Source organism: Lepisma saccharinum, chromosome 28 (assembly GCF_977018435.1).
Source record: "Lepisma saccharinum chromosome 28, izLepSacc3.1, whole genome shotgun sequence".
In the NCBI taxonomy this organism is placed as follows: Eukaryota; Metazoa; Arthropoda; class Insecta; order Zygentoma; family Lepismatidae; genus Lepisma; species Lepisma saccharinum.
The window spans coordinates 8,870,606-8,883,402 of NC_139256.1; the positions used below are offsets into that span (position 1 = coordinate 8,870,606).

The following is a 12,797-nucleotide window of genomic DNA, read 5'->3' on the forward strand; positions in this document are numbered from 1 at the left end:
GCATATAATAAACAGTGGGCATAGAATAATAAAAAGAGAGGTTATCAAAAAAAGTAATAGTAAATTGGATAGGAACGTGTACGAAACGGCATTGATATGCGCGGGACACAGAAATAAACTGAACCGGGACGAGGGCAACTTAGATGACGTATGGATTAGCTTTTTTAAAAAGTGGGACAATTTGAATAATAAAAGGGCCCCGATGGGCTTCCATGTCACATCGGAAGTAAGGAAAGCAGCCAAGGTGGAACGGGAATTCTCCTTGGATTGGTGACGAGGGGAAGAAAAAGAGAGGGGAGGGATCTCTCGTGGGAGGGGAAGTACCACTCCGCTGTGCGGCGCCATCTGCCCGCTCGCTTCACCTTGACAGGGAGTTTAGGCTCTCAACAGCCACTCCAGTTTACCGTAGCGGTGGTTTTTACATGTTTTATTGTGAGTTTTAAGGGGTTTTTAGCAAAGTGGTTTTAATTCTGTATAGGTCAAGCACTATGAAGTGTTTTTAACCCGAACCTTTCACCCAGTATCCTTACATGACACTTCTCTGACATGGCTTGATATTCCGAGCTGAAAACGACAACCTGAGGAAGGAAGCAGTAAAGCTTCCGAAACATCGTCCATGTAAGAATACATACTCACTTGCGTAAGTAGACCAATTTGAATACTCTAACGTATTTTTGTTTTAAGACTGACTGATATTGATGCAGCTTATATTAATGCACAATCTGTGGAGTTGTAATTATTTTGCTAGACTGTCTACTTTTCAATATCCTCTTGTAATAATTTTAGCGTGCCTGGCTTCTTCCAAATATACGAGGCATGTCCAGAAAATAGTTTACGGTGCCACAAATGGAAAAAACTAGAAACCACAAATGTTCTGCACTAATTGTAAAAATATTATATAAAATCTTGACTTACCTTTTTCAAATTTCCTTTTCTGACTTTCCATCTTCAGCACAAAATGTTCCAGCATTATATTGATGATTGTTTCCATGTCGCAACTTTATAATCTTCATGCTCCCATAATTGTACACATGGAAATTACTCACATATACAGTTGGTAATTTTAAAAAAAAATCACTTAATTGTACAATCTCTGTGCAAATATACTTTTTTTTATTGTTTTGGTTAGATATTTGTACAATTTAAAAACATTCTTTTTTTAACAGAGTACTTCTAAACTATAATGTATATATTACTTTGACAAATCTTTATTTGCAATACAGACTATAAACATCTTTGCATCAAGTGACGAGAAAAAAAAAGGGGCAGCACCAAGTATAAAATAAAATTATAATTGAACATGTCAGAAGAGCCTGACTACAATATAGTTGTTCAGATCATTATTACCTGACAATCCGTGTGATGGAACTCCTCATCCGAATTAAAATATTAAGAGAGTAAATGCAACTACGGGCTTTTAAGCAGTAGCATTGCACTTCAGAATTACGTACACTACTAATCTACTTCTAAAAAATATGATACACGTGGTAGAAAAGTTTTTGGAACATTGCACTGGGTTTTTGAATGAAACCACTTGTCAGGTAACGTTCTGATAACAGAAATGCAACGATGTAGATGAGCACTACACTCCTACCCATCAGGAAACATATTTATAGCATGGAAAATTTGCACTAAGAAATGGCTCTTAAGTTCCTTTTAAATATGCACAGACCTGATACAAAACATGCTACGAATCGTATGGCAGCGACTACAATACTGGTCATGATCTGTACCTTTGTTTCACACAGTGCTTATGAAGTTGCCAGAATGTCACTTTTACAAGCAATAAACTCTTATCGAACAGGTAAGGAGTAATTATTAGGAAGTAAAACATATTTTTGAGCGAGTGTTTAAGTAAACACCTTACTTAACATGAAACACAAAAACAAACTATCAACAATTAACACTTACTGCAGAGCACAACGAACAAGACACTTAAGCCAAGTTCCACGTTTGCACACACACACACACAGTGCATTACTGATTATATAAACATTTAAACAGAACATAACTCTACTGATGGCCAATCCCACTAATGACAACGTAAAAAGGCAGGAACTAAATAATATATATTTAGTGTCCTCTTCTTCCACCCTCAAGTAATTTCACCACTATGTCATTACAGTGGAAACTTTCCACACATTTCAAAGAGGCTCCTCCTTTAACATGGCATGTGGTTTCGAAAGAAACAGAAGACACGAAAGGAAAAAAAAAAATCAGTGGCCACTTTCACCCTGAGAACTCACTCTGAACACTGAAACATTCTATTATTGAGTACGAAGGATGCAATAATTGAAAGAAATTTCCACGATATGTCGAGTTAAAAAAAAATAGCATGGTAAAAAGGTAAACTTGTGGTTCCATTTGCATTTTGTGAGCAGAAAAATGGGACTAGTGAACACACGTGATGTTAACAATTGACTTAATCACATTGTTCAGGAAATTAGTTTGGGCTATAATTTTCACAGGAGAAATCTCAACATGTGAGGAACTATTTTACTCAGCGCTTCTGAAGACTAAATTAAAATTGTAACATATTATCTAAAGGCACGTCAGGAGAAACATGAAATTTACTCAAGAATGAAAATGAGTTGCTACAATTAGCTGCACTTTCTCTTATAGCTGTGCACATGTATTGGCAAATATATTTCCTTTCTTTTTCTATAACAAAAGCTTCCCTTTTAAAATTTCTCCACCATTAGCTGCAAGCCAAACTGTATGACATTGCACGTGAATTACGATTATTTTCTCAAGCAAACGAGTTTGAATAAGTTAAGGAACTCTAGTTGCAATGTTGGAGTGTCAAATTTTTCTGAAATTAGTAACTGCCATTTTGCTGTTATCATTACTATAATTTATTTTAAAGCTAATTCCTCACGCATGCACACACACACACACACACACTCGAAACAAGTTTTCTGTATAAACTGTCTCCTGGACCACTTCTGAAATATCAGTAATCTCTTTCACACAGACAAGCCATAATTATATACAAAATTTTAAAAGAGGCTCCATAATATTAAATGAAATATAACAATCTCTACATATACAAAACAAAGTTCCAACAGCATTACTTCATTAACGACCAACTTCGGAGTATACACATTTGATTTTATTAGTACCCCTTCCCCCGGTCGTCAAATATGCATGTTTGTCAATTAAAAAAAAAAAAAAAACAACTTTCAAGCATGTGGTTATCTAACCGAAATTTTGCAACTATTTTTGGTTACTATAACACAACACGAAACAGACAAAATGTTGTGCAAACCTCAGAATTTTGTGCACAATTTATTCCATTAAAACTTTTTATCAAAAATATTAAGTAGATCAGTACCTGCTGATATTTTCGTCTCCCATAACATATTTTCCAACATTTTTTTACAAAATATAAATACATTCCATGATAATTCCTTCATAATAAAACACCATTTACACAATTTGCAGCTACTCTAGTGTTAAATAAATACATTACAAGCTTCAACATGGGAAAAATCTTGAAAAAACAATACAGGCCTGCTTGTAACAGTGACATTTTGGATAAGAATACGGATTTTGTTATCTGATTCCTGCATTTTATAACCTGCACTTTTGAATAATAGCTTGGAGAATCTCTGACTGGACGTACTTAACACTTTGCATGACCCAAGGCACCGTTAATAGAAATAAAACCTTAGGAATTTACACAAGACTATCACAGCGAAAAACCAACACCCCCTTTTCCCAACCTCACGGCTGGCCAACGACACCATTAAAATGGACCCTTTCATATTTGTACAATACTGATAACACGCATTGCAAAAGTCAACAATATAATTTATATATATATAAAAAAGGAAAAACTGAAAAGTTATTAGGAACCAGATTTTCTTTAAAAATTATTAATTTTGCTTGATAAATATATACCTGATTTCTTAAACATGTTCACGCTTTTTATATTTATAAATATATTCATTTACCTTACATTAAAAATAAAAAATGCACACAATGATTACAAGTATCAGCGTACTTGCTTTGAGTATAGTAGTTGTAATATTTCGTTAAAACATATAAATGTATGATGGATAATCTCTATGTTCATGAACAAAACATATGTAATTTTAAAACAGTTACTTTCGCAGATAAGCTGTCTTTCATACACAACAAAGAAAACATTTATGTAAACATACACACATGCCTGTACATATATGTATATCATATATACATATATATCGTAGGAAATATAAAACATTGCATTTGTGCTCTTTCAAGGATATAGTTAAAAAAAAAAAAGAAACTCAATAAAGAAATATCACTGAGAAAACAAAGTTTGGAAACATTCCACTCATCACGTCAACTCTGCAGCAACAATCTACACAACAGCCAGGTTGATGAAACACGCTCATCACTTGAGTAATGCCATGTCAGTGTATATATAATATTTAATAATATATATATTAACCTTTCCATACAAAAATAAAACTGTTCAACATCCATATTTTCATATTTATATATATATTTTTACAATGATAGAAATGTGTCTGTACCTTTGCACGGCTGGTACAGCACACACAAAACTATTTCAACACACAACAACAAACATATGAAACAAACACAGAAAATATTCACCAGATTTTCAATATTTCTAGTTTGTTACCAAAAAGTCAAACAAAAAAGCTACTCTCTCTTGCGAAGTGTTGTACAGAGAAAAACAAGAGACTAACCTGATGCTCCAAACTGTGAACCTGTGTCAATGTCTCCTATTATTTAATCACCACCGCGAACACCTAATCATTTTGTTATCCTTTTTTTAGCAGCTGCCACCTCTGCAAGTGTGGCCAATCCAATGTTGTTCAAAACATCTGGTTCAACAACTGAAGTATCTGAAAAGAAAATGGAAAAATTATGAAACAAACACTTCATTATTTTAACTGTAATAATAATAACACTGAACATTGAGTCCATTTTTAAAGACCACTTTATGCATAAAATGGCTAATCGAGACTGGGTCTGCCGAGATGTTTCTTTAATGTGTCTATTAAATTTGATATTAACGATGCCCAAAATGGGAACTCAAATGCCAATTTAATATTAATTTGTTTTAAGAATATAGTTCCTACCTCAGTAATTGCTAAAATTTAGCACAAAAGCACTTTGCGACTAATACCAGTTGAGTTACTAACGTACACTTAAGACTTCATATATGTATATAACACTTTCAAGCTTGGAATAACTATTAGACAATTTAACATGAGTTATATTCAAGTCTATTTCACATTCGTTAATCTTTGGAAGAAAACATGATTCACAAAACAATTCTACATTTTAATATACAATCACAAATAATGTATATTTTCCAGAAATTGTATTCATCACAAAAATTATATGTATGCTCATTGCATGACCATGACTACATGTAATTTCACATCAATTATTGCAGTAGGTGATGTTACATTATACTTCACATAATAGCAATTAAAGGTACTTTTAGGCAATATTCCAAGTTTGTCACAAAAGTATAAGTACAGTTTAAATTTGAGAGTACTGTTCGTATCCTTTGATTGCCATGTGTGTTCTTTACCAAATTAATCTTCTTAGAATCGAGTTCCTATGTTGAATAACATCACTGTTGAAAGTTTACTTATAGTTCACGAAAAAGATTCCAGCCTCCCTTACCTGGAGCTGTATTAATCAAATACTTATCTATCCATATTTCTTTGTAAAATCACTCTTAAACAACTCCTGTGTCTTCCCAAAGTGTGAAGATCATTTACTTGTATATTTTCACTTTTGTTTTTTAAAACTTTTGAATAAATTTGTTCACAGACCACTACTTTAGTTTTAATTTATGTTATTTCTGATAAATTTGGACTTATATCTGCCAAATTAAGAAGTTATTGCTCCCACGCTAATTTGCGGATCTTTGTTGGCCAGCCTCGATCCAGGCATCCATAATCTCCAAGTTGAGACATGGACACACAGACTAATGAATGAATTCTTTTTTATACAACATGAATGTCTGTTTTGACACAAACTGCTGTATACTTAGTTCTACATTGACAAATATGTAATAAAATTGCATTTTATATAATTTAAAGGCATTTTTCTATTATTTACTAACCCAAATGAGATTATTTTGTATAATTTTTACCATTATGTTATTACGATTTTTCCGATTTTTGTTCAAAGGGATTCAGCAACACTGCAAAATAGTGATGAACTAAGATGACCCATAGCTAAGCATTTTTCTTTCACAAATTTCACTGAAATACTACAGAAACTTCAAACTGAGCCTGTTTTCATTACAGATGTATAGAAAACTTTATAAAACATCTGTAAGTAATAATTAGGAAAGAAAGATTGCCAATTTTTTTAAATTTTGAATAACTTTTAAACTATAGCTCCAATTACAATGAAATTTCGGAATCAGTGCTGATTAATTATGGGGTAAACAATTAAATAAGAGCCCCCACTGAAAAATGATCTAAATGACCAAACCGAACATATTTTAATGCCCATATACATTTGAATGGTTTGGTTATACTACAGTTTAACCTTTTGGTGCTCGATCGAGATGCTCTTAGGTAACCTTCGGGTGCCCGATCATCTCGATGTCAAGGCACGATTTCGCTTGGCTACAATTCAGATTTTCTTTTTTTCATATTGTTGTTAACACATGTATTAAACAGAAATGATTGTTGCAAGTTTTCTTTTTCATGAAAATGGCGGGAAAAAGGACACTTCTTTTTTAAAGGGAAAAATTTTGCCGACAAAGGCCAGCAGGCTTTCTTGTTCTAAAGCAATGAGTTTCCCTCACCCCTGGAAACTGTATTTGAAGGAAGTTTGTTTATCAGAACCCGCAGACGCAATGCTCATCCTGCTGCACAATTTGTAAATATTTGATGATGTCTGCGGAGTTTCACGACAGGAAGATATGTTACAGACATGATCTTTTTAACGTTTGTCGTGCCTAAACGACGCACATGTTACTGACGAAAGTAGTTTGTTTTGACGTCCTCTATACGTTTCTGTGACCCGTGGACACCATTAAAATGGCATGTTGTATATATTTAAAAATAACATAAAAAGCAATAACACCGCGGTGGCTCAGTCGGTAACGCATCTGCCTACCATGCTAAAGGTCCCGGGTTCGATCCCCGGCCGGTTCAAATCTGGGAACTTTTCTAACGTTGGAAGCGGCCCCGGCACCCACCCAGCGTCGAATAACATGGGTACCTGGGGGAAACCCTGGGGGGTAAAGGTGGTCAGGGGCGTGATGCTGATCACATCACCCCCACTCATGACTGGATCAAGAAAGTGTGGGGCGTTACCCCCACACCCCCTATATGCCTTCATGGCATGGTGTTAAGCACAGGGGAGCACTTTACCTTTACCTTTTTTTATAGTCTACTTACACATAGACACATTACATTTCTCACTAAAATGTTAGAAATACATATAAACAAAAAAGCTAACAATAGAAAGGTTGCGACTTCTGTTTCTTACATGCCAGCGATAACTTCTATGTGCATGTTGACCTTTTCATGTCCATTTTTTCGGGGGGCAGAGGGTAAAACCCCAATTTTTTTTTTTTAAAAAAAGGATGTTTTGGTGGATTCCCCCCTCCCCACTTCATATATATGCCAAATGTGCATAAATTTTATATCGCCTGAATCTGTGATTCATTTCGTGTACAACGGTATATCATTCATCTCCCTAGGGCAATTAGCCTCTGAGCTACAGTCATTTCAAGGTAACACTGCATTTTGAAGCTTGAATCAGTGGCATGTACCCTTTTGGGGGTACAACTCGCATTACATTGGTCATACGATAATAATGCAAATATTTTTGTGTTCCTTACATGCCAGCGATAATTTCATGTGCATGTCGACACTGTTGTGTACTTTTTCTTGGTGGGGAGGGGGGAAATCCACATTGTTTCAGAGATTTTGGAATTCCCCTCCCCCCACCACATACACCCAGAATTTGCATAAATGTTATATAGTCTGAATCTCTGGTTCATTCCACGTACAACGGTATATCATTCATCTCTCTAGGGCAATTAGTCTCCGATCTACACTCATTTAATTGAAACTCTGCATTTTGCTCAAAATCAGCTCGGTCACCAAGGTTACCTGTGAAAATGGCCTTGGCCTCCAAAAGGTTAAAGTAGGATCCGAACCACAATGTGCCTCAACCAGGTAATGAACCTGGGACCCCTTGATTACAAAGTTATGACATTACCACTATGCAATCGGGGAGGCCTATTATTTTATATTAAGAAGTGTTGCATTAAAAACAATCTCTAAAATTAATCAAGATGATAAAAATATTAGGGTTTTACCTCTAGCAAACAACACATATTTAATTTTCAAATCAATGTAACTAATAACTGACAGTGTATTTTTGTTGAACATTCTTGACAAGTATAGATTCCCGTAATATTTTATTTCTATTAGCTTGGCAGAAGGAAAGAAGGGGTATTCACAAACCATAGGCTAACAATAACTGTCTCAAAATAATAAATTCACTGATCATACTTGATCATTTTTTAAAACTACAAAAAACATGCAATTTGCTTTTATAACATGAAATTACTAAAAAGGAATTGATAAACATACGGAGATGCTAATTTTTTCTGTAATATTTATACATAATTAACTGAAGATTTCCAAAATATACTTGCCGAAATCAGGAATAGCTTGTATTAATTTAGGTTACCTAGAATATACTTACAGATGGCTCAAAATGGTTAGGTACTCTCATGCAATGAGTTGATTCAAATATATTTAATAGGGATTGGACCGATTAATCGGTACTCTATCGGTATTGGCCGATATAGGCATATCGGTGTATCGGTAAAATTACCGACCTGATATATCGATAAATATCTGATAATGTAGTGCAAAATTCTGCCATTTTGTTGTAATTTTTATGGCTAATCTCCATGCCCTAATTTCTAAAAAAAATAAATGTCTAAATATGCAATTTCTTTTTCACTGCAGTCACCTTGAAACACATTTATTAAGGAGGTCAATGAACGTTTCATGTTCTTCAAAGGTAATTTCTAATTTTATATCGGATATGTAGAATTTCGGGTATCGGTAACTTTTATATCGTTACTTTATCTGTATCGGCCAAAATTTCATATCGGCCCATCCCTAATATTTAAGTATTCTATGGAACTATATAATAAATAATGAATAAAACAAAACATATGTACATTAAAAAAAAAAACAATTCAATGGACCTGTCTTATTTTGTTCACGATTCTGAAAAGGTGTGTACAGTTAAATAAAACTAAATAAAAATATTTTACTTCCACTTGTTAGAAATGTATTATCCCAATGTTTCAACACATACTTTTGTTTTTCTGAATAAGAAAAAAACACTAATCTTTTTAATCTCCTCACTCACTCACCTCGACTAGCATGAGCACTCTCAGGATCCAATCTCGTGATGCACTGTTTCCGAGCCTTGCGCTTCTGACTACCAACCAGAGGCACAGAGGCTCCACCTTTCTCTGTGTTGTGTTCGGCATCTAAGTCTTGCTCCTGACCACTCTCCCCTCCTCGGTCCTGATTCATGAAATCTGGGGGAGAAATCAAACATTGTAATCTACACATATATGCATGAAGACAGTTTACTACAAAAGCATGGTTAACACTAACATACCAATTACTTACTATTAAGCTACTAATGTAGATACATTTTTTCATTCACTGAACATGGAGGCTGAGCCGATATCGGAATATTGATATTGGCTGATACCACTGACATCGATATTCAGGGTTCCCATGCAAACTCCAAATCAATTTTCCCTGAGATTTCCCTGAGTTTTCCAGAATCCTCATATTTTTTCCAGAGTATTGAATGCACAGTAAATGACTACTATAATTTTACAATGGCCTCCTCCATTTCCCCTCATAGCCATACCATCCTCACCTTCTTTATAACTGTTGTTTTCTGATGCAAATAACAAAACTAGTTCAATAATAAAATAAAATTACACTTCTTTGAATGTAATTAAGAACAAAGATGACCAGTTTTCTAGAACTTTAAACAACTCTGAAACAATTTCTAACATATCTGATATGAAATATTTTCACACTTTTCATAGATGTTTATAAATAGATACAATATCAATTAATCTGTAATGCGTACAATAATAGTTAAGACAAACAAATTATTGGAATTTTTAAAACATATAAAAATGAAGTGACAATTATTAGTACTGATGTAAAAAGGAATAATAAGTTACTGAGGCTGAAATATAAAACAAGAAATGTACTTAATGTCTGATACAGCAAATTAAGAAACTTTACTTCTCAGTAGCTTCAAGTTTTTTTTTAATTGTTCTGCAATAGCCTTTGCTTCTTCTTGCATCTTTTGTTACTTGACTTGTAAAGCAATGATCTCAGTTGCTTTACATTTCATGTCTTTCATTTTGTCTTCTTTGTGCACATTTCTTTCTCATCTTCTGCAATGCTTCTTCGTATCTAATACGTGCACCTTTAACACTCTGGATCATATCTTTGCTTACTTCTACATTTGACACTCCTCCTACCACTTTCACTGCATCATAAACTTGCCGAATAGCCACAGCAGACTCTTCTTTCAAATTTTCTATTAAAACCTGCTTATTTACAGAATACCCACTTTCCACATATGCATTGCCATGTGATAAAATCAAAACCAACGTAACAGTAACTCAGAGAAGTCATTCTTTCCCCTTCATGACACCTGTAAAAAAAGAATCTAGTGCATCAGTTTTGATTGGAAAGTTACAAAACTTTTCTTTCAATTCCTTTTCACTACTGACATTGTGCAACAATGTCTTGAACTGGCAAATTACTTTATCACCAGGTACAGCCTTCATTCTTTCTCCTGAGAAGTTCCTGAATCAGGTCTTCCATGCGCTGAGCACATCGCATATATTTTACGTCATGTAAAAGATCGAAATCGGTTAATTAAATATTAAAAAGCTCAAAATTTATGAGGGTATACACTTGGTCACCAGCCCTGGAATCACATTTAAAAACAAGAAACAGACAAACAAATAGATATGAGTTCCTTGCTGAACGAGAAATGCTACAACCTCTTGGATTATCCACATACAGGAGCATATTATAATCCCTCAGTTTTGCTTCATTGGGAACCATTAATCAATTACAAAATTTTCCGTGAGATTTCCAGGTTTTCCAGGTGTGTGGGAACCCTGGATATTGGATTGAGATTGATTTACTGGTATGTTGTAGGATTTTGGCCTTTTGCTTGCACTTTCGTGGTCTAATTATCCTGAAAATTATGTAAAATTCGTGATTACATACATGTAGTTTAATATTCTGATGTAATTCTTGAATATTTTAAAGCAAAATTCTAATTTGATGCATATAATTGGGAGTTCAACAGGGTCATTCATTCCAAGTCAAATCAACAAGGTCCTCAACGTTACATTTTTTGATTTGTCTGAAATTTAGCATATTGGAAGGACAACCTGAGGTAGGAAAATGTGCAAAGTTGTAAATCCATATCTTTTGTATTTTGGAAATTACAGTGTTGGAAATGGTGCAATTTTGACAATTTTTTTCAGCATCTTGTTAACTTTAAATTGCAATATTTGGGAAATAAGGGCACCTATAGAAGTGATTCAGACGATGTTGGAAAGATCTTGAAGACTCTTTCACAAGAGATATAGCATGGCTGTGTTAGGGTAATAAAACCAAAAACCATTGAAGGTGGTGGATATTTCAGTAAGCCAAATTTCAAATAAATCAAAATATGTGAGGTTGCAAAGTGCCTCTTCATTGGTTAATTTCATGTGGAATGTCCAATACTTACATACTAATATTAATCAAGTCAATATTTGAAAAACTTTTATTTGTTACAATTTTCGAGTGCATTGTGGCCACTCTAAGACCATGATAAAATTCAAGTATAATTCCCACTTTTCAAGGCAAACCTCCTTCCCCCCCCACTTGTACCTACACACACACACACACACACACACACACACACACACACACACACACACACACAAATAAATATATTAACAATATAAAGCATCTGTGTGATTCTAATCTTATTCAAAAATTCTAATTTAAACGGTACATACAGGTTGTCCAGGCTAGAAAAAAAAAAGAGGGTTTGGTGTCAAATTGGAGGACCTCAGAGGCAGTTTCTGCGTGACTCAACTGCACGATTGATCGTATAAATGGACTACTGAAATTTGGGATTGATGGCCTATCGAATAAGCTTCACTACGAGACAATATAAGGAGTAGTTTTCACATTATAAGTGGTTATTTTTGTATACCTCTAGCCCAGACAACCTGTATTTAAGGTGGAGATTTACATTTGCTATTTCACATATTCAGGCTCAACATAAATCTTCAAATGCAAGACACAAATGTTACGGGATATACGTACTAATCTACGAAAAATTGTTATTTGTATCAGGATTTCACACTCTCTCTCTCTCTCTCTCTCTCTCACACACACACACACACACACACACACACACACACACACACACACACACACACTCACACACTCACACACTCACACACTCACACACTCACTCACTCACTCACTCACTCACTCACTCACTCACTCACTCACTCACTCACTCACTCACTCACTCACTCACTCACTCACTCACTCACTCACTCACTCACTCACTCACTCACTCACTCACTCACTCACTCACTCACTCACTCACTCACTCACTCACTCACTCACTCACTCACTCACTCACTCACTCACTCACTCACTCACTCACCCACCCACCCACCCTCTCTCTCTCTCTCTCTCTCTCTCTCT

General features: G+C 34.7%; 1 protein-coding gene across 6 annotated transcripts in view; it reads right to left on the reverse strand.

Annotated features, from left to right (window-relative positions):
• Positions 1-1,092: 1,092 nt before the first annotated feature.
• Positions 1,093-12,797, reverse strand: part of bbx (bobby sox) — an 87,434-nt gene continuing 75,729 nt past the window's right edge. For all 6 annotated transcript variants that reach the window (XM_083113590.1, XM_083113589.1, XM_083113592.1 and 3 more), the window contains 2 exons: positions 9,398-9,568; positions 1,093-4,859 (listed from right to left, as the gene is read on the reverse strand). In XM_083113590.1, the coding sequence (XP_082969716.1) occupies positions 4,768-4,859; positions 9,398-9,568 (263 nt within the window). In that variant the 3' untranslated portion in view covers positions 1,093-4,767. The remainder of the gene's footprint in view (positions 4,860-9,397; positions 9,569-12,797) is intronic.